General features: G+C 40.8%; 1 protein-coding gene across 1 annotated transcript in view; it reads right to left on the bottom strand.

The window, feature by feature from the left end:
* Positions 1-3,117: 3,117 nt before the first annotated feature.
* Positions 3,118-23,956, bottom strand: part of ZNRF2 (zinc and ring finger 2) — an 82,379-nt gene continuing 61,540 nt past the window's right edge. The window contains exons 3-5 of the mRNA XM_019497765.2: positions 11,151-11,256; positions 10,263-10,340; positions 3,118-9,179 (exon numbers count right to left, since the gene is read on the bottom strand). Of these exons, the coding sequence (XP_019353310.2) occupies positions 10,283-10,340; positions 11,151-11,256 (164 nt within the window). The 3' untranslated portion in view covers positions 3,118-9,179; positions 10,263-10,282. The remainder of the gene's footprint in view (positions 9,180-10,262; positions 10,341-11,150; positions 11,257-23,956) is intronic.

Raw genomic sequence — 23,956 nt, 5'->3', positions numbered from 1 at the left:
GCCCGGGCCCCATGCTCCTGCTGCCCCACTCTGGGCCCTGCCGGCACTGCCCCTGTGCACCAGCATGGGCCCCACACTCCTGCCCAGCTATCACTGCACTCCGCGTGCCCGCTCACTGCCCCTTCCCTTCACCGGCCACAGCCATTTCCCCACTTGCTTGCCCACCCACCAGCACCACGTGGTTCCCAGCTGCACCATCATCATCGCAGGAGCCCACCTGGCTGGTCCTGAGGACTGGGGCAATCCCCCACAGTCCTCCCCTGCCGCCCTCCCCCCCACCTTATCTGTATTTCCCTTGGCACAGGGAGGAAGGAACAGTTCCAGCCCAGAAGCCTCCAGAAGCCCCTGATAGGTAGAGGCTTCCCGCTGAGGCAGGGCCAGGCCCGACTTGCTGCTGTAGCTGTTTAGTTCTGTCGCTGGCTCCCCCTGGGTCCTACTGCCCCGTCTCCTGTCATCTTTGACAGGCAGCCAGGGGCAGATAAATATTAATTTAGGGGCCCGGTGAGCTGGATAGAATAGCCTGGAGGGCCAGATCTGGCCCACAGGCCATATTTTGCCCACTCCCGCATTAATCATTTTGAGGAAACTGGCATCACTATAGTGGACAGTGAGAAACACAAAGGGAAAGAGCCATGGCTTGACATCACCAGGATCCACTCCTTCCCCCTGGAACTATTTTCCACATCTGCAATTGACACACGGATCTCAAATCAGCCTCTTCAGTCATCTCTAGACTCACCAGTGACTTCCCTATTTACTGGAAGACTGGCAACAATAATGTGGTGGTGAAAGAATGCCTAATGTGATGCAAGATGGTCTAAGAGAAACTTATTCCTGTCCTTAGAAGTTTATCATCGAAACAGAGAAAATGGGAAAAGGTTGGGAATGGGAACAAATGTAATGGCCTGCCTAGGAACACAAGCAGGCCAACAATAAGGCCAGGACAAAAAGAGGCCTCTTCTAGCCAGTGCTCGGAAACATTAAAACGTATTTGTTTCCCTGTCCAAGAGGCAATGCTATTTAGTGGATAGGCTGGGATTAGGAAGAGGAAAGAACCAAAATCTGCTCCAAATTAAACTGGTTTAAATTTGAAACTGCTACCTCCCAAGGAGTCACTCCAGCTCCACACCTGAATTATAAAGCAAGCTCTGGACCATTAGTTGAACACAACTAAAATTTGCAAGCAAGTTGCTCTCTCTAGACAGATTCGCTTCCCCCACCAAACTCCTTATCTCCAGATGCCACCAAACTTCTTAGCCACGTGGAAAGGAATTACAAGGCAATACAAAGGAAGGAAATTGAGAAACTTTCTAGAAAGGATTTTAGCTGCTGTATGCTCATTACTGAGGCTCACTCAAATCTCCTATCTGGGAAATTGTGTATTTTAAAACATTCCGGATCTGTGTTATGTTTTTTTCCATCAGTTGCAAAAACTGACAGATTAGCAAAGAAATCCTCCCAGCTGCAATATCACCAAGAAACCCAGGAAAGATGACATAGTTTTGCTGCATGAATAAGTGTGGTAATCTTTGTGTGCTGTGAATCACCCCAATGGCTGTTCAGGATCAGGATGCAGGCAGTGGAGAAATAACTATGTAAAGCTAATGGCCAAAATGGCTCATGTGAAGAGCTCATGTCATGCTAGGACTTGGAGGGGGAAGGGACAAAAGGATTTTTCCCTTTAGCTCTCACCTCAGTCCCCTGCAAAATACTCCTTTATTTTGATTTTGCTCAAAATACCAGGAGTTGGCTGTAAAGCACTGCAATTCAATGTGCCATTCACTGTGGTCTCCATAGCAATGCTGTAACAAACCCCCTGTATCATGACGCACATGTGACAGCATTACTGTTTGGATTAGACTCGTTTTAGCATAAGGCATGCGCTTCCACACCAGCGTCAGCACAGACAAAAAACACTGGTAAGAGCTCTAATGACTTTGTTAAATCCTTCTACTTGTATCCACAGTGCACAAGACACTGCCTAGATGAGCTGTCTGGCTTATTATCTGCACTCTGCTGCACAGGGATTAAGTTTGCAAGAAGCCACTTACCTGCACAAATTGCTCTGTCCTCAACAGAAAGAACATTTGCACGCTGTTTTGCCACCATCTGCTTCTTCCACGGCACTGCACAATGATTAGCTCCATTAGCAGCCAACGTGCGTCTGAGGAAGCATGCTGGCCAGAGACAGACGTGGCAACACCAGTGACCATTTGGCAAGACAAGGAAATCCACTGACAGCTGAGCTGCGTACATATTAATGAAGCATTAAAAATCAAAAGAAAGTTACAAAGAATGTTAGTAAATGAGCTTGGATTAAATGGTATTTAATACATGAACCAGAAGGAAGTGACCAGACACATCACGCTTGATCCTCTAGTTTAGATGAACTCTGCTCAAAACAAGACCAAAAAGGGAACATAAGGAAAGTCTCCTGCCACTTTTGCCACTCCCACACATCTAGGACAGGCCAGTGGTCTATGGATGCTCAAACTCGATGAAGGCCAGTTAATGCCAGGCAGGTATCACCACAGTACACAACACACTCACTGCCCTCCTCCCCCAGCCACACACTCTAGCCCATGGATGACTGGTGCCTCCTGAGACTGTGGGGGCAGTTTGTGGGCGGCAGCATTGGCAGGTGACTGCCTGCAGAAGCCGATGGCAGCTGCAGGGGGGCAGCGAGCAGCGACTGTCCACAGAAGCTGGCAGCAGAGGTTGCCAATCTCAGGGTGGCACATGCCCCCCACAATGGCCCCCAGTTGCCTATGCTCTAGCCTGATGTGGCAGAAGATCAACTAAAATAACTCCATGCTACCAAGGAAACTTCTAGCTGATTGCTCAAAGGTCTGCTTCACATCTGCTTTACAGTGCAGAGGCAGAATTGGGGGTTACAGCAGGGGCCAGACAGTGGTACTGTACTTTGAGTTTCTAGCTGCAGGCCTCCAGCCAGCCTTCAGGAGAAGAGTTTTTTTTAATTCCTGTATCTCCACACTGTTTCAACTGCCCAAGGATGCTTTCAACATACTACTTAGGGCATCAAGAAAACCACTCTACCAAATCCACAGCATTATCTGTTTTATCAATACTAAAGTCACCTGGAATCATGATGGAAAGTGTGCTTCAAAAGATTTATTACATATATTTGTACATATTTTACATAAATGGAATGTTAAACATAGAACCCAAAATCAATAAAAAAATATTTCATTCATGATTATGTACTGGCAGACCATCAAAAAATGTACCTTAACAACATAAGTCATCTTCCAATCATACTGCTCAATTACAAAAATTTACAAACATGTTTTACATTAGACATTGCAAATTACATTCTTATTTATGCTTAGGGTAATGAAGGAAGACTTCTTGCTCATTACCACTAAATTAGAGCATTTTGTAAGCTACGAGAGAGTTCCATCTAACAGTTTGGAGACAGTAGATTTTGTGGAAAGAGGTGTGTAAAAACGTGGATACTCTTCATCTTTTACCATCATATAACATCTTCCTAATGGTAAGGAGAGTTAGCACAAGATTCTCCTCAGTCACGTGGAAACATGAATGTTACATCATCACTTGTTGAATGTAATGGTGCAGGTTTTCAGTTAAGTTTAAAATAGTCCTCTCTACAGCTGAGCTGCCTCTCCCTGTTCTCCTAATTTTTTGCAGTACTTTGGCAAAGTCAGCTAGAAGAGTGATATTTGCTATTCAAAGATCAATACTTCAACTTCAGTTCATTATGTATGGGAAAACCTACACAATCATAATGTGATGTCCTCATTAAATTCCAAACCTGTTGAGAGCTTGTGCCATTTATGATTTTAACAGTGAATACTTTTCAATAAGATAAATTGGGGGCGGGGGGGGGGGAAGGAGAGACTGGTTTGAAGAAACCAAGGGTAATAGGATTTATCAAGAGAGGCTATTTACTTACAACATGGGGGGTTTACTTGCATTTGAAATTCTGCCAGAATCAACTGGATCCTATTTATCATCATAATACCTTTGCCAAAGCAAACCTGATGGAGTAAGGATGTCAAACATTTGTGGACTGAAAGCTGCCACAAGCAGAGCAACAATCAAAGAAGCTTCTTTCAAACAGGCAGCAGGCCCACTAGGTATTGTTTACTGGCAACTCATTAGGGGAGAAGATTGTAGCTAACAGAGAGAAAAGGCATACATTAGATCATTAAGTCCAACCTCCTGCATATGCAACAGTTTTGCTAAGCAAGTCTTCAGTATCTAGCAATACCTCACATTAAATTGTTACAATTCATCCAATCAGTGGTTCTGACATGGATATTAAGGTGAGATAGTCTACAGTCTCCATAACACTGTGCAGTGGCTAGACAAATTTCTGCAATAGGAAATTTAAATACTTGATTTCAATTTTGGTGCTGCAACTCCACAACCACCAAATGCATAGCTCAGGTGTAATGAGTCCTCCTTCCAACACGGGGGAAATACGGGGGGAATGGGACACACATTAAGGTCCAATCACTGAGCTGATTTTAGAAGTAAACATGAAATTGTATGGAATTTATTTAGTGAAACATAGTTTAAGTTCTACATTTTACAAAGAAAACTTGGCCACTCATGACAGGGCCATCTGGGATGGCAAAAATTTAATTTGTGCAACCTGTTGTACCTGGTGGTCAAATGCAGTTAGATTAGCGGTTGCAGCAAAGGTTACACTAAGTGCTTTTCTTGCAGGCTGATGGGGTAACATATCATTGACATATCAATGCCAAGAACAGTCCTTCTTTCCCAAAGAAAAAGGGCAGTGTAAGCTCCTAAAACTGTACAGTGTTTGGGGGTCGGCAGAAGAGACTGACATAAAAAGTTTGAGGCATGAAACCATGACTAGCAAAATCTTGCACTGGTAAAGTTAAGAGCCACAATAACCCACTAGGAAACTTCCCACTTGCCCTGGCCATGTTAGAACTTCTGTATTCTGAAGCCAAGTATAATATGTGGCCAGATAACTCCCACTCTGCCATAGATCTGATGAATGTAAACAGCTATAATCAATCTAAATAGAATCACTCTGTTGACTATGATAAAGCAGCTGAAACTCATGGAAACATGGGGAAGTACTAAAGGTGACTTGAGGCAGGGGTGTAACTGGAGATGTGAGCACCATGGGTGGCAGTGTTGCACAGGGCTACGTCACTGGCTGTGCTACAAGTGGCAGCAGGTAGGTTGGTAGCAGATCTGTTGCTATTTTTGCTCCCCAACCCCCAAGAACCAGCACCAAGATCTGGTGCCCTAGTTGGCCTCTCTTCATTATGCCACTAGACCCAGGTTTACCTGCCCCCGCAACAGTGTGTGGCAGTTCTCTTGGAGATCAACAACATTAAGTCTTGAAACTCTTGTTTTTGGTGAAAGATTGGAGAACTGGAAGGAGAGTATTTCTAAAGCCCTCCAATAATAAGATTGGGGTACTGAAATTTCCATCAAGAACGAGTCTCTTTCAAATCTATTTCAGGAGTTAGATACAAATTAGAAAGAAATGTAAGTTTCAAAGCAACCGACTAAAAGTCTCCCTCCGCACAATTGCTTAGGTTCCAGTTTCTGGTGAACTCAGTCTTACTGGATTGCTCATCTTCCACAAAAACAAAACAGCACTGACATTTGTCATTTAAAACATTAGCAGAACTTTTTAAAAATAACCTTCAAGAGCTTTTCTTTGAAACTATGGAACTTTTTACAACATAAAAAGCATAAGAAGTCAAAGAAATCCCCCCACAACTTTGTGAGTTCCTTTCCAAATTCTTCATATACAAATACGGCAGTATACTCACCCTGAAACACAAGAATTAAGACAGATGCTCCTGCTTGTAATTCATTTATGCTTCAGTCTTTTCCCAAAATTAAATACTGCAAGTTTGCAGTGTGCTTCATCTCTTTCCTTTCATTTCCCACTCAAATCAATGTCCAACACATACGCACAAGGAAAACTAGTTTACTATTTTAAAAAAATGTGAAAACAGATGCACTAAATATACATACAGCTTCCTGTAACTGTTAGCAGCATGCTTCTCTTGGAATAGGGTCATAAAATCCAAATCATAGCAATTACACCCCATCACCTTTATGCAAGCTGCTACTCAAGATATATGGTAAGTGACAAGCTTCACCTTTTAGGATGTTATATTTACTCTTCCTCTTCTGGGAAGTAGCATGTTTATGGCAAACCTGAGTATGAAGATAAGCTCACTCTCTTACACACTTGGGCAAGATATAGGCCAAATGAAATTAAATCACCTGAAAGAACTGAAATTGGCAATTCCTATATTTGTAGACAAAGAGTGTGGCACACCCTAATTTAACTTATTGCTTCTGAGTACACAAAGGTGACCTTCTCCTAGACACAGCACTTTTTTCTTTTTTGAAGCACTGTGATCTAGGACCTTGAAAAAGGAATATTAAAAAAAAGAAATTAGAATATTTGAAAATGGCATTGTTTAGAACTAACAAGGGAGCTGTATGTTTTTGTTTCATAAGCATTGGCAGACAGTATTTTGGGATGAAAGTTTACATACATGAACTTCCACATTAAGTTTCAAATCCAAACTCCAGTCTAATCTTTCCAGTCCATCCTAAGTATGGTCCACATTAATGGTCTAATCCTGTATTCCATTGCATAGCCAAAACTTTACCAACTTCAGGAGAAGTTTTGTATGTATCCAGAATTTAGGACTGAAACCACCACAACCATCCAAGGAATCAAAAACAAAATGAAAAAGGGGTTGCTAGGCTGGCCAAGTGACAGAACCCTGACTGCAAAACCATAGGTAAGCGTCTGCTATTAGAATGGCTCTCAACCATTGCATTGACACCGGCCTTAAGTTTAAGTGATGAAAAACACTGGAATGTTTGTTCTTTCAATCATTTACTTGCACATTTAAATGTAGAAGATCAAGGTTTAGAGAAAGCAACATACTGTGAACAGAAATTGGGCTTAAGCTGTAAACAGATTTATGTTTAAAAACCGATCTAACTTAATCCCCAGCGAAAGGACACAAGCTACTACCTTGGAGCACAGGACACCAAAATACCACTAACCTCCTTTGTGTATTACAGTAGTTTCTGCCAGCATTAAGTCAATCAAGAACATTAAGTCAACGTAAATACCAAAACTGCCTCTCTCTCAAAAGATGCAGGTCATTCAAAACAGAACAAAATGTGACCCTGTGGGAGACGATGTTACTAGTAAAATGCTACAGCTGCTGTAATGTTTTCCCTTAATATCAGAAGGCAACTAAACAATTCTGTTACAAAAGAAATTGTGTAGGAAACTGCTGTATGGTAGATGAGATTATACAATTTAAAAACGTGACAGTGGTTCTGCTTGCACTGCTATCAAAGGGAGTACCACTGGGTGCCACAATTAGCGATTCATTTAAAATGGACGATGCAAGAAAAATTTAAAAAGCACCTGGGAAGCTGTACCGCTGGTTGTTACAATTAACTGGTTTTGATTTCTTTAATTTTCAGCATAACAAAAGGCATTTTCACAGCATAAAGTTTATGGGAAGATGTTATCTAATCTAAAATCCCTCTGCAAGCAGAAGAGACTTATAATGTGCAACACAACAGTATTTCTGGGTAGCAGCAGATGCTCCAGACTTGCCCAATATGAAACAGAGTAGCAAACAGAGGGGGGAAAAAAAAGACAGACAAAAGAAAAGCTGAATTAAGCAGACATAAGACATGCTTAACACTTGAAGTGTTTGTGCAACTTAATTTTGCTACTGAAACTTACTAAAAACTGCAGTCATTAATAAATATTCATAATTTTTCCCTGTATTATGAAAAGCTACTATGGATCAGTTCATAATATAAAAAAAATATATGCTTTTAAGCCCTGATACCTTGTCCAGGTTTTCTTTTGTTTTCTAAATTGTGGTATTTTGTAGGTATTCATATTTATCCACAGCTCTGCCTGGCGTATTTCCCTATAGGTATCTCCCATTGTTTTTTAAGTCCTGGTAAAGCCAGTATAACACGGTAGAACAATAAATTAAACAAATATAGGTGCTTGTTAAAAAACAGTCAAATGCTAATCTGTACATAAAAAGACCACTGATGTTAGATGCAAAGACTACAGATCTGCCATCAAGTAAATTTCAATTAAAAAAAACTTGTGTATAAAGTGTTTCAAAAATGAAACGCAAATCCTACCCCTATGTAATCTCAATGCTTAGAAAATTCTTTACTGTGCCCATTGTTACAATTTTCTACCTAAACCTAGGGAGGCAGTCTGGAGATGAAAGTAGTACAATAAAATAATTACCTAAAACATTTTTAAAAAATACCCGTTAAACAAATTACCTCAACTGGCAGCACTTAAAATGGGATAATTCTTATTCTATTAAAAAAATGTTGCATAGCTGCAAGATTATACTCTGCTGCATTTTTTTTTTTTTTTTTTTTTTTTACCCATAAGCAGTAAAAGAGAAATTTTAGTTTAAATTGCAGTGCAATGTGCAGATTTCAACAATCCTATAGCTGGATCAATATTAATTAGTCACCTGCCTTGGCTTTATTCTTTGGACTGCATTCTGACAGACAAAGGATTAGTTATGAAACTCTGAAATACGTTTTTTCTTATGCAGAGGAAGATTACAATTTCCATTCTTGAAATACATGAAGACCATACACCCAGGTGCAACTTCAGTGAATTAATTCGCATAGCGAAATTATTCTTCAGTTGCCATTTAGTCTTCTTTAGCCTATGGAAAGATGAAAAGCTTCCACTCAAAAATCTGGTCATCCTCACATAAATGTTTCAGACAGTACTGATTCAGAATGCGAATTCCATGTGTGGGAAGAAAAGAGACAACCACAACCTGCTTCTGCACAGAACTTAATAAAAGTTAGATTGAAATTAGTAACTTTGGCCTTTAAATACAAAATGTTGTCATTAATGTCCATAGGGAGAAGATTGTTACAGAATGTGCAGCATTTTCAAAATCCCTGTGTGTTCTCTGTATAAATGTTTGGTACACTGAGCTCTATTGGAAAGCAACTGGTCTTCCTGCAGCCATTATTCCATGTGATTATCCATCTTTGCCAGGCTCACAGCAGCACAAGTCTGAAGCCAAGTATGTTCCCAAATTTGTGTTAAAAAATGGAATCTCAAGTCTCCTACATCTTCTGATCAGTGGAAGCAGCTGCAGGAGTGAAAATAAAGAATGATATCTTCAGTTTTACAGTAAGATGCACCCAGTAAGCATAACTTTCCAAAACATGGAAAGCTAAGATTGTTCTTGCAGTCATACTCCTCTGTGGATCATTTTTATCTTCTGGATATTAAATACATTTGATTTAGCAAAAAATCTATAAGCATTTACAAAGACAAACATCTTTAAAAGCATCATGCTGTGCTTCTCCTGTGGTTTAAATACACTAGGGGCAACACGTGAAGCTCTATGAAGGTACCTGTCAAAATAAAAAATTAGTTCTTGCACTGAGCTACGGGAAAAACAGCAGCCTGCACACTGGCAAGATTTTTCTGCTGCCTCTGTGGTGATGTCACAATTATCTCTAGCATCACAGCAAATGTGAGCCATGGCGCACAGTGGTACAATGAAGCGCATAACACTGAGGAATGGTATTGCATTAAAAAAATCTAAATTGGTTGAGAGAAAGAGTTTGAATATCTATCCCTATTGCTTACAATGCTCCTATGAATCCAGGTGTGTTTTGTTACAGCGGGACCTGGTAGCTTAGAGAAAGCTTAAAAACAAGTTACCCAAAAAAATAAAAGTCCATTCATAAACTCTGACAAAGTAGGCTGTCACCTACAAAAGTTTATGCCTCTTTGAACCAGTTGGTCTCTAAAGTGCTACCATGCCCTTCCTTCTGCCAGAAGGATAAAAGTGCTCCTTTGGCCTGTAACATCACCTGAAAATTAAGACATATTCAAAATAAGAAAGTGGGGCTCAGCCCAGAAAGAGATATCAGTGTTTACTTTGCTACGAAAAATTCTTGGGTTTTACTTTAGGGAAATCTAGTTTCCATAATAAAAATAGTCTTAAAACAAGCTGCTAGCTATTCATAAGAACTGCTTCTGGTGTCTTTCTAGTTTAAAAACTAGAATTTATCATTGTTGTTGTGGTTATGAGCATGCAGAAATCTTTCACGCATACCAGATACTTACTGATTAGTATCATCTAGATCTGAACATAGATCTACTTCAATACACTTATCTTATTATTGAAAAGTACAACGTAATACGTAAAAAGAGAAATTACCAATGAACAGGAACCTGGTCTTAATCTGAAGGATGTTCAGGGCAAGATCTATTTACTTCAAACCATTCATCTATGCAGCTGTTGAAGTGTAAACCAAAAAAGAAAATAAATGAAGGTTAAACAAGGTATTCAAGTAGAATAAATTATCATAGTTAAGGTAAGTTGAATAGAGACATTTTATAAAGTGCTTATAAATATAAAACACCATATACAAATACACATGCACAAATCAATATATTGCCCATCCAAATGCCTCCCATAGGTGAAGGAAAATGCTGGGGAAATCGCACTTCAACTGAAATGTGTGGCAAAGTATTTTTCAGCATTCACTGGATATTTTTGTAATACCCTGAACAACAGACGAGACCAGATATATATGATTATTGTGTATAAAATCATATTTCACTCCTCTTTAAATAAGCTATAATAATAGTTTATTTGGGAAGTGTTGCCTATTTTACATGTTACACGCACTTATATGTACACGTTTTGTGTTGAGGGACACCATCACCTTAATCACATTGTTGTATGTCAGTTTTAACTAATGTTGTTGTAATCATGATCTAAAATTAACATAACAAACGTTAGAGAAAATGTGTTGTGATTTTTACTGTTTTCCTAGCGTAGCCAATTTCTCCTTTTGTTTCTCTAGATCTTGCATATAATAATGACAGAAAATAACAAGAAAGAAATTTGACTGTAAGATGAAACAAATTGATAGCACGGAGACCTGAAAAGTACTTTTAACTATTTTTTAAATAAAAAGGTGACTAGATCTTTAAACGATAGTGTCCTTTTAATTGTTCCTTACAAAAAAATGACTCAACACATATTGGTACATGGAATTTTTAAAGGATTCAGTGTATACAGATTATGAAGAATACTTGCCCTTTATGATATATGCATAGACAAGGCAGTCGTGCTATAGTATCTCCTTGCTGCAGCTCTTCCAGGCATATTGCACACTCCCCAGCATCTTTACTCAACACATCCTCTGCAGAAACAGGGCAAGTTTTAAAGGTTTAACACACAACACTTAAAACACCATTTTTTAATTATAACATTCAATCAATCCTATAATAAAAACATTTTTGTATATTTGTTTTAGAGTATGGTGTAAAGTTGAACCTAGTTATAATGATATGTGATACAAGTTTCCCTTGCCAACCACAGTTTTGAGTATCCATGCTTAATATTCTATATACCATTTTGGCTACCACAGTATATACAGTTTTGAGTAACCATGGTTTTCCGTAGCTGCGCATCAGCCCACCACCTGCCATTTTTCCCATAAGCCTTTTGTCTTGTCAACCAGTTTTGCCAACCACGGGAACTTCCCAGGAACCTAACCCCAGCAGTTGGCGAGGGAAACCTGCATAAAGATTTCTTATAGGTGATCAAAATAAAATCTGGATGCGTTTTAGGTCCCATCTGCTTAAACTCAGTGTAGGACAAAATGAAGTACAGTATAACTAAGCAAACACCTGAATTGAGGAGTTACAGATAAAATACATATTTATTTACTGTGGAGCTGCGCTTAAGGATCAGATAACCCTGAAGTTCAGAGAGACTATGACTCATTCCCTGCACGCAGCGTTTTGCTTTGAACCCTACACAGCAAAAACTATAGCCCAGTAGTGCAATGGAGGTGACCCATGAACTCTCTAGACCTGGAAACAGTACACCTGTATTAGCATGGTGCTGTACCCAATCTAATAAGCTCTGCTCCCTAAGCAGAGGTAATTTCCCCAGGCACATCACTGCACAAATATAACTATACTGCTCCTCATTCAGAAGCTAGTATAGGACATCTTAGCATGAGACCATTTTACACTGTCTGGGCATAAATGTCCAGTCTCATGTTTCTTCCCATACTTTCCTCTGCTGTGTGCTTCTGTCTTTGACTTGCCAGCTCTCTGTTTCAGTGTCTTGTCCTTTTCCTGCCTTCTCCCAATTCCAAATCAGTATGTCTGTCTTTCTCTCATTCTTGGCTAGCGATAGAAGTTACAGTAATCCCATTTAAGTAATCAGAAACTGGTTTAAACCTGTACCAGAACAGAAGTTTAGTGCACATAAACTAGTTTCAAAATGGCCAAAACTGGTTTAAGATAAACCTGGTTGAATGTAGTATCAGATTTAACTGATCTGGGTCAAACCAGTTTATGAAACTTCTGTCCCAGCCCCCTCCCTGGTTCAAGTTAAATCACAGTCCCTGAGCATCCCAGCATGCTTTCCAGCCCTGGGCTGGGCTGTACTGTCTGCTCCAGCAGAGAAGGGTTGTGGGGAGGAGGGCAGAGACTGCCTGCCCCCTCCCCCCCAAGCAAACCCCAGCTGGAGTCTGTGAGGGCCAGGGAGGGGGGGTTAAACTTCCCACACACAAACTTACTGCTGGCTGCAACTGTGGACTACAAGTCCCAGAGACATCTGGAAGCAGCCCCTGCCCACGCCTGGAAGCAGGAAGAGTCCTGCTGCTCTGAGTCTGGACTGTAAATTCCAGAGATCTTGGGGGATGTGGCTGCATTTCCTGAGTCAAAAGTAAATGTGTGTCCAGTTGTTTCTCAATTTAATCTCTGCAGCTGAGACTAACCTGCAAAGACTGAATCAAATCAGCCTTGGGCTTTTATACTGTCTGTACTTAGCCCTCGTCACCCAGTAGTTAGGAAGTACGCATCAACAACCTAAATTATGATTTATGTCATCATTATTGGGTCCTATGGTAAATGAGGAGAAAGGCAGCTCCCTGAAAGGGAATAGAACAACTCTAAAATCAAAGATTTTGTAAAAATATTAAGTTCCAGGACTTGTATGAAAGTCTTTTTTTTCTATGTACACTTCTTAGCAGAACTGAATTGTGTCACAAGCTGCTAGTGTTACAGAAATCGAGGGGTCTCGCTACAGAATTTGGGTTCATTATACTTCAGATCCAGGGACTGGTTGAAGTTGACAGTAATCTTGTGCTGTGCACAGCACACTGCACTAAGCAGAATGGCACTTGCATGCATGTTATATAAACAGAGCAATTCACAGCAAACCTGAAAGATGCCCTCCTAAAATGAGGTAACCTATGCATTCATGCTACTGTAATTATTTAGGGCATTTACATCATTTCAAAGCCACTACATAATTGCAGATTCATTTTAAATTGTGATCAAAGCTTCTAAAGTTTCTATAGCAGGTGAGGAAGGTCTTTCCTTTTTAGCTGATGGGAATGACTACCTGAAATGGATTTCATGATGTCCAAATGAGATTCTGTAACACAATCAAGTCTCTTAAAATTGTTCTCTTGGGCCTCTTGCAGATGTTACACTTAACATGTGATTAACCAGTAAATAGTAACCCAGCAACATATTCAGGCAATTAATGGCTTGATAAAACAGGGAATAAGCCACCAAATTATTCCAAAACCCATGCATAATAATTTTGTGTCTGGTTTCTACCAACCACACCTTAAACTGAACGTATGGCAGGGTCCCCATCATGCAGCCTGATGGCATCTGCACTGCAGGCTTTGGGACCAACCCCACTGTGGTCTCAGGATTAATGGTCAGCTGATCACTGGTCTCAGTCCCAGGTCCACATGAGGTAACCAGACACCCAGTTTTCTACTTACCAATTCAGGGACAGTCCAAGGATCATGATCCTAGGCTCTCTCTGCACTGACACGTAGTAATGGCATAACTGGGATCTGATCCCTAATCCCAAAATCACATGTCCTACCAGGCACATGTGGCACAGCAGAAGGCACAATTGTTAGCATCAGGGAACAGATCCCATCACACCATGAAGTTAACATGTGCCAAGAGTCTTAGCTATTTCTATTCCTCTCATCAGCAGACTAGCTAAATGCTGCTTAAAATGATAAGCAGCAAAAAGTCAAATATACAAACAGGGATGGACAAAGCAGATCTACTTTGTATTCATCTTGCAGCTTCTTGGGCTGCTTAAGGGTTTGCTTAATTTCAAAGTCCTTAACTCCAGTATCTCAGTTGGTTACTATGGAATATTGCATCACATACGTAAAGAAGAGCCACCACGAGTACATGAACTAACTAAAGAAACATCATACCCTAATAATTAAGAAAATAAAGAAAACATCAGCGCATATTTTAAAAACAAACACACAACATGTTTTGCTTTTAACAGAATATTAGAAGCTTGCATGAATATTAAGGACAATTGTTTTGAAGTAAAGAAGGCAGAAGCCATACAAAAAGTCTCTTGCAGGATCTACTTTCATCAAAAGGCACTAAGAATTTGTCCAAAAGAGGTGCTGGGGGTGCATGTCTCTCGTCTTAAAAGATGTTTTAATCTGATGCCAGAAGGCAAAAAGGACAAAGACAACTACATTTTTCTGTAAGCAAGAGACTGGGCTTTCTCCAAGGGTTCTCACATCTCGCTGCTTGTCTGCCTCATGCTTCCTCTTTCTACAAGCACTGCCCTAAATATTATTTTTTTCAGTCCCTTACACAAGTCTACTCTCCTCCATTGCAAGGTCACACAAATAAAAGTTTCTAAAAATAATTCACATTCATCACAGTGAGATGTGTGAATTCAGTAAGATTATCTAATAAAGCCATCTGTGCCACTGCCTTCACTCTCGGCAGATATGTAAACAGCATACAGAACCACATGCTACGTTCTTTACTCACAACTTTCCCCAGTACAGTCAGATGAGCACTTTAGTCAGTCCCAAACCACATGGTAGGCATCATGCTTTAAAAATAAACACATGCCCACGTGAAGACAGTCTTACAAGAGAGAGAATCAAATACTAGTCATTTTGACATTATAAATATGTCAAAAATAAGAAAAAAAAAGCTCAAAGATAATGCAATTCATGTACAAATGTTTTACACATATTTTAGATTATGTGTTTGTATTACTATTTGCTATACAGACTGCTACTTCATAGTCCCAATACCTGTTCCTTTACTTGGGGGGGTAAGGAACTCTGATATAACTGGTTCTGCAAAAAGTGTAAATTTTGCTACCTAGCAGCCAAAAGGTACTGTATAATTTTGTAAAATGAAGCATTTATACATATACATGTGTGTACATGATATAACATAAAATGTCCAACTGTTATAAATTCACAAGTGAAACTGGCATGACACATCAATAGATACCAAATCAATATATTCTTGCAAATGATTACATGTATGGAATGATGACATTGCCAAAGTACCTATGAGACTTTATATTTAACTATATTTTGTTTCCTTTAAATGAGTCCAATCAGCAGGCTAATCAAAGAAGGCAAAAACCTTTCATATCTGCATCCAATCAGGATTCCTAACTGTACCTATTTTAAACAGTCTCCGACCACATGGAAGTCATTTTGCGGTCCTTTTAAAAACTGACCTTTAAATGCACCTGTCATGGAAAGATGCAGCAAATCAGTTTATGTCTATCCAATGCAGTGTTCAACAGTCCCTTCTCTCTCTTATATGCCCCATGCAGTGGAGTGGATCCAATAGCTGCACATTAACCCAAAAATTAGTTAAATACTTAAGTTTTTGATTACAGCATCCCATAATACAGTAATATCACTATCTCCAAATGAAAGGTGAAGAAAGAGACAGATCTAATCCCACAACTATACCTTGTACAAAGTAGGAGCCTAGGAAGTAAAGAAACTCCTCCATTTCAGCAGCTGAAGGGCATGCAGCTTCACATTTAGACACCTAACAGCTAGAGGCTGATATCAAAGATGGATTGGACATGGCCCAAATCCTTTGTTTTCTTTTTTGTTTATGTCTAGCTAACAAGGCTGGTATGCCAAACAGTGTGTGCCACTTAGCAGAGATCAACTAAGTTACTGCCCCATTCACCCACCCCAATTTAGGTTACTGCTCAGTAGTAAGCTTCTCTCTCAAGCATGTTTTTGTGTTTAACATAATTTAGGTTTCGGCTTGTTGTTTTTTTAAATACCACACCTATATTTATAGCAAAGTATATAATACTGGATGAAAGGATAAACACCACAAAAAGTTCACAGACACGCACACACAAAAATCAATAAAACCTTTTCTATAAGATTTCATAGACATTAGGGCTGGAAGGGACCTCGGAAGATCATTGAGTCCAGCCCCCTGCCCAAAGGGCAGGAAGTCAGCTGGGGTCATAGGATCCCAGCAAGATAAGCATCCAGTTTCATAATAAAGTCTTTAAAAATTCTGCAGGCATAAATTTTAAGACACAACTGAGGAGAGCTTGAAAAGTTCAGCCAGCAGCTACCAGTCCAAGGTCTAAGGCAGGGAGGAAAAAAATTCCTGTGCTGATGCATCCTTCCAATTTAAACAAGTGGGTCAGCTGAGTACCGCCTGTAATGATAGACAACAGACTGACAAAATTTAAAAAGTATTATTTCTAGACTAGTCAACTACTGGAGTGGCCAATAATAGAAAAGAACATTAGAAAAATATCGTCCTGAGAAACCAACCAAAAGGTATCAGAATATATTTTTACTGATCAGCTCTAAACTGATACAACATTACACGTCTAGCTAAATAAATTATTTAAAATACTCATTAATATCTATTAAATAATGGATTTACTCAATGCTATCTTAACAGCCTCATTAATTACATCTTTCTGGGTTCTATTATATTTTCCTTCTCCTCACCTTTCTCTTATAGTTCTCATTTTCTCCTTTTTCTTCTTTTGTCTAATCCCATATGAGGAGCTCACTCTTTTTCTTTTTTTTTTTTATACCTGCCTGCAGCCAATACACAGTTAATATATTGAAAGCTTCTCTTCCAAGACAAAAATGAACACTCTCCTCCTTATGATTCCTGACTATGAGAAGGCCAAGTAGAGTCCTCCTCCTCCTCAACCAGCTCCAGCATGCTATTACTACTCACAAGTTTCCAAACAGGAACAAAATGAAGGCAAAGCAGTTCCTTCCTGCCCAAGGGAACCTCAATAATATCAGTAATAAAGTAAAGAAGTCAGTCGTTCCTCATCAAAAGACTACCTCTGAAGATTAGGGCAATAGCTTTTTGAACTGTTGCCTTTCTGAAGCCTTGGGAAAGCAGTACTAAAGCAGTTATACTTGGTTCATATGTGGGAACTCCAAAACTGTAAGGGAGGAAAATTTAATTTGTTGTCATTGTATTTTGTTTTTGCTTTAAATGGCAAGTTTACATCCTGAAGAAATTATTAACTCTTGGCCAGAGAAGTTTCTTAATGCACACAGCAAAGTGGAATTTTCGAGCCCACTCTATGAATTTATATATCAACTATTTCTTCTAAAACCTTTTCTTAATATACTGCAGTTCTGGAATAATAATAATAGACAGTCAAGTTACACTTGCAAGTCTGGAAGTTTAGTTTTGGATTCACAAGCAACTTTACTCTTCCACCCATCCTGTATTGGAGAATGATCTGTTCTGACATCCATGCAATACCCAAATATATACACACTGTACACTTACACACAGGAATATACCCCATTACACACATACCTGCATCCCTTTAGGCAGCCCACACGCAAATTCATAAGCTACCCTTGTAGCCCATCTAACCAGGGTACGGAAGTTCTTCAAAATTCATATTTATTCACAGAAACAGATCAATAACTGTTCCTCATGTTCACACACCCTTATGTCCCTGCTACAGAAAAAAAGATAACACTCCTACAAACTCACCCTAAATACAGTCCCCCAAAACCATCACTAACATGTTACTGCTTACCTAGGACGCAAACAACATTAAATAAATCTTTCCCCTTTACAGTGTTGAGTCAAGCCCCAGACATTTATATATATAAATATACAGGTGACCCTCGCCATTTGCGGGGGATACGTTCTTGTATCCCCTGCAAATGGCAAACTCCACAAATAAGGCACTGCATTCATGAATGCAGTGCCCCCCAGCGGCTGGGGGGGGGGGGGGGCGCGCGACTCCAGTGGCAGCGGCGGTGGGAGCCTGGCAGCGGCAAGCACAGTGTTCCCAAGGAGCTTCTGTAAGTGTATAAAGTCTATTTAAAATGCGGGTTCGGCATTCGCAAATATTTGAAACCGCAAATGCTGAACCTGCAAATAGCGAGGGTTTCCTGTACATCCAACTTGAATAACACTTGCTGTAAAAACACTAGCTATAGTACTCAATTATGCTATTGTTATAAAAATGTTATCATATAAATATATCAATACTGTATAGGGATCAGAGGTGACAAATTTGAAAAGGTATTTAAACTATTTAGCAAAGAAACCAATTTACAAAGTATGCACAGTGAAAACTACAAAGGACCATAGAGAGGTTACTGAGATTTAGTTCTACGTTTCTACAATATCAATTGTTTTTAAATTATATTTGAGAAAGCAACCTTCACACATAAAAAGTGTCCTTCAAAAATGATGTTTGAGAAATAGCTAGACATCTCTCCTTTAGAAAAATACTATTTTTATAGTAATGAAAATATCAGTTTTGCTGCAAAAGGACAAAAAAACAGAAATAAGTAGAAACATTTTAAAAGTTTTTTTGGAGTGGGATCAACCAGAGGCCTATATAGCTCCAGCTTATCATGATCTAATTCTAAACTGATCTACCAGCCACATTACATAATTTGGAACAGAAGATATTTTGTATACTGACAAAACATAGATCCTTTGATAACTATAGGACCCCACTTAAGAAACAAGAGACTTAAGGAATTGAAAATGTGCATCATTTTATATAAAATATTTTCATGCGCTACAATACTCCAAAAGACTTTTTGACTTAAATAACATAGATTTTCATGCGACCAATGATACAAAATTAAATATAATTAGCATACTGGTATTTCTAAGCAAATACTTCTACAGTAATGCAGGTCAAAGCAGCACGATTAAAGCAGACAGCAGTAAATAAACAAAATAAAAATCCATATTTAAAAAAAAAAAAAGAAAAAGAAAAAGTTTGCTGCTCTCATGAAAGGCATCCAAAGAAGAAGTCCATGCTTTACTTCCTAATGGGAGTAACTGCCATTCAGACCAAGCATCCAAAACAAATAATCTTTTCAGCATATAAAAAGACGGGCACCATAAGTAGATAGATTAAGATCAGGCATGTTACCTGAATCTTTTTTATTATTATTCTCAACCCCCTAATGATAGCAGTAGAGAACAAAAGCAGCTCATATGGGCACTTCCCCAGAAAATTAAGAGTGACAATGCATTTACATCATTAACTGTTCAACAGCAAGTACGTACAAAAAACATTTTTGTGGCCAGTGGCAGCTGTCTTTCAGCACCTATTTAAATAGGCTGAATGCTATTCTTTGTTCTCTCATTTTTTGAAATGCTGACTTCTAAACCCAAATTTATTTCTTTGCTCCTTACAGAACAGTAGTAGTCAATAATTACTTGTAGCTCATAAAGTTGAAGAGTTTACTGCGTGTAACATAACTGGTTGTCACGCACACAGTAATAATCCCAAAGGTTTATGAGGAACAAAAAAAATTATAAATTTGTGCAAGAGATCAATTGCTCATGAAATCAGAGAGACAGATGCCAAATTAAAGAAGTGGTATAATCCAATGAGTCATCTATGAATGTTTATTTACATATAAAGAATACAATATTTTAAAAATATTAATGAAAGATATGGAGAAGCATGCAAGCAATGTCAGGTACTGACTTGATTCTTAACTTAAGCACAGTCAAAATATATTTTAAAAAGTAGTGAAAAAAAGCATGCAAATGCCATTCTGTTACTACTGAATTTATATTTTCAATTTACTGAACTTGAAATTTAAGTCTGGGATACAGTTAGATTAACAGAGTTTTGTACACAAGGTAAAAAAAAAAAATCCCACCTTTGCTTCCACCAAAGTGGAAATAGCAATAAGACTGAAAAAGAATTGCTTTAAAAGAATCATTTCATAGATGTCAAACATCAGGTAAGTTTTTGGTTGTAGCTGTGTTGGTCTAAGGACATTGGCAGACAAGGTTCTTTGGTTAGATATGATATCTTTTATTAGACCAACTGAGTAGTTGGAAAAAAGTTCTTAGCAAGCTTTTGGGTACAGTCCCCCTTCTTCAGGGACAGGAAGTCTCTCCAGGTCCAATAAAAGATATTTCATCTACTCAAAGAACCTTGCCTGCAAACATCACCTGAATCTCTTGTAAGGAAAGATCCAGGGTGTTCTGCACAAAACAAGCACTATTGCATTTGTGATAAATTTGTTCTTAGTTTTTTCCCCCGCTGTGTTCACAAATGCAGACTTGGGGATTTGATCGGTCAGAATTGGGATGGAGTTTACAGGCTCAAATTAGACCCAATCTAGCATAAGAGTTAGTCTCCTCATTCTTCTTGAGGGATGGAGGTAGCTTTAATAAATGAAGTTACTATGAGGAGCAGAGAATGACACAAAGAAGAGACTTAGGCATGCTAGTGCCTTTTACCAAAACCGTTTTAAAGGATACTTCACATTGCCTTCATACTTCAAAGGTTTGTGTAGTAGAGTAAGTATAGCCCAGATTTCACAAGAACCTCTAGAAACTCCTCCTTCCCCTTGAAACTGATACAAGTTGTATTCCCTCGTGGTAGCACCACTGACAAGTAGCTTTATCTTCCAAAATTCAGCATGGAGAACTCTGCTCTTTGCCTTGGTGAATAAAGTTTGTGGAGTTTGTTTCACACCTGTGCAAAACAAAAGGAGCCTGCACAGCAGCAAGAGGCAGTTGCTTCTGTCTGCCAGAGATGGAGTTAGTGGAACTGAGAGTTACTTACAGAAATGGGTAAGAAAAGTTTAAGGCAGGGGCGAGCAATTATTTTGGGCAGAGGGCTGCTTACTGAGTTTCAGCAAGCCATCGAGGGCCGCATGACAGGCAGCCCAAGACAGATTAATATTAATTTCCTAATTTTTTTTACGGGCACCGCAAGCCGGATAGAATGGCCTAGTGGGCTGCATCCGGCCCCTGGGCCGCATTTTGCCCACCCCTGGTTTAAGGCATAATCATTGATAATGACCCACGCTTTCGTTCAGGGGACTTGCTTGGATGGGATGGGCTATACCTCTCTTCTAAAGGCAAGCGTGTCTTCTCTTCCACGTTCGCTGATCTTGTGCAGCGCGCTTTAGACTAGCTTCGCCGGGGGATGGGGCCACAGGAAGATGTGAGGACACCTCCCAACCAAGACAGGTGACATACACAAGGAGTACCCAGGTAAGCAGCAGGGGTCCAGATAGTCCTGAGAATCGGGGGATAGCATATGCACCAATTCAAACCCTTAAATGCCTCTATACTAATGCTCGTAGTATGGGGAATAAGCAGGAGGAACTCGCCCTCTGGATAGCTAGTTCAAACCCGGACATAGTAGGGCTCACAGAAACCTGGTGGGATTCATCCCATGACTGGGCAGTCAACATTAGGGGCTATAGGCTATACAGACGGGACAGAACAGGGAGAAAAGGTGGGGGTGTGGCGCTCTACATCAAAGAGCAATACACATCCTCAACTAGCAGGATGGGGTCAGAGGAGGGGCAGGCTGAAGTGCTCTGGGTCAGGACACAAGGGGGTCGTGGGGAAAGGGACTTAACGGTGGGGGTCTACTACAGACCTCCCAACCAAGGGGAAGAGCTGGACCGCGAATTCTAGGGTCACCTTGCAGAGGCCCTTAAGGCAAGGGATGTAGTTGTCATGTGTGATCTAAATTACCTGGACATCTACTAGGAGGAGCAGTCAGCCAGGTCTGACTGCTCATGGACTGCTCATGTTTCTGGCTGAGATGCAGGACCTCCACTTAACCCAAGAGGCGCACAGTCCTACCAGGGGGAATGCCCTGCTGGACCTGGTTCTGGCCACAGGTGACAACCTGGTGAGAGGACTCCAGGTCCTTGACCACCTGGGCAATAGCGATCATTACTTGCTGGAATTCACCATCCAGTGCAGGGTGTCAAGGGCCTGCAGCAAGGCGGTAGCCTTAGACTTTAAGAGGGCCAACTTCAATGAGCTGAGGAGATTAGTGGGGGGAGACACTAGGGTCCTGGAGAGTAGGGGAACTAGGTGCCCAAGATGAGTGGTCATTCCTTAAGGAGACGATCAGAGCCCAAGGGGTGACAATCCCAGCAAGAAGCAAAGGGGGCAAGAGTGCCGAAAAGCCCCCCTGGCTCACCAAGGGCATTCGTGAATGCCTGATTGCCAAAAAGGAGGCGTACACCCTGTGGAAGGGAGGGGCTAGCACCAAAGAGGAGTACACCTCCACCACTCAGCTTTCCTAAAAGACCCCCCTACACACCTAAGGCAGATATGGAACTAGGGCTAGGATCAAGGATAACAAAAAGTCCTTTTTTAAACACACAGGGAGAATGAAGAAGGCCCCAGGTAATGTGGGGCCCCTGCAGGATATGCTTGGCAATCTGGTGGTTGCACCAGAGGAGAAAGCAGACCTCTTCAACAATTTCTTCGCCTCTATTTTCTTGTGCAGGGACCAGGACTCCCCTACCGAGATTCAGGATGGACTCGGGAGAAACTCTGCCAAGCCTAGGGTCAGGGAGGACTGGATTAGAGAACTTCTGGAGGAGCTAAACATGTGCAAATCAGCAGGTTCAGATGCTCTCCACCCCAGGGTGTTGAGGGAATTGGCAGGGGTTATTGCAGGGCCCCTGGCATGGCTTTACGAGCACTCGTGGTGCTCTGGCCAGGTGCCGGACGACTGGAAGATGGCCAGTGTGGTCCCCATCTTTAAAAAAGGGAAGACGGAGGACCCGGGCAACTATAGGCCCCATTAGTCTTACTTCAATCCTGGGGAAGCTCTTTGAGAAGATTATCAGGGGGCACATCTGTGATGGGCCAGCAGCGGGGATGATGCTCAAGGACAACCAGCAAGGTTTCATTAGGGGCAGGCCCTGTCAGACCAACCTGACTGCCTTCTACGATCAGGTCACAAAATCATTGGACGCAGGTGTCACAGTGGATGTAGTCTTTCTGGACTTCAGGAAGGCCTTTGACACTGTCTCCCACCCCACTCTCATTAAAAAGCTAGGTGACTGTGGCATTGATGCCTACACAGATAGATGGATTGCAAATTGGCTGAGGGGTCACACTCAGAGAGTGGTGGTGGACGGGTCATTTTCGACCTGGAGGGAAGTGGGCAGTGGCGTCCCCCAGGGCTTGGTCCTCAGGCCCACACTGTTCCATTTCTTTATTAGTGACTTGGACGATGGGGTGAAGAGCAGCCTGTTTAAATTTGCAGACGGCACCAAGATTTGGGGTGAGGTGGGCACGCTAGAAGGGAAGGACAGATTACAGCAGAACCTGGACAGGTTACAGGGGTGGGCAAATGAAAATAGGATGGGATTCAATACTGACAAGTGCAGACTGTTGCACTTGGGCAGTATGAACCAGCAGCATACCTATAGGCTGGGGAATTCCCTTCTCGAAAGCACAGTGGCAGAGAGATCTTGGAGTCATTATTGACTCCAAGATGAACATGGGCCGACAATGCAAGAACACGGTCAGTAGGGATAACCATACCTTGTCCTGCATCCACAGATGCATCACAAGTAGGGCCAAGGAGGTGATCCTCCCCCTCTATGCAACACTGGTCAGGCCACAGCTGGAGTACTGCCTCCAGTTCTGGGCGCCGCACTTCAGGAGCAATGTGGACAGCATTGAGAGGGTCCAGAGGAGGGCCACTCGCATGATCTGGGGACAGCAGGGCAGACCCTATGAGGAGAAGCTATGGGACCTTAACCTGTTCAGCCT

The sequence above is a fragment of the Alligator mississippiensis genome, chromosome 5, assembly GCF_030867095.1.
Source record: "Alligator mississippiensis isolate rAllMis1 chromosome 5, rAllMis1, whole genome shotgun sequence".
Lineage (NCBI taxonomy): Eukaryota > Metazoa > Chordata > Crocodylia > Alligatoridae > Alligator > Alligator mississippiensis.
The sequence above is the reverse complement of the archived record's forward strand: the minus strand, read 5'-3'. Positions and strand labels throughout refer to the sequence as shown.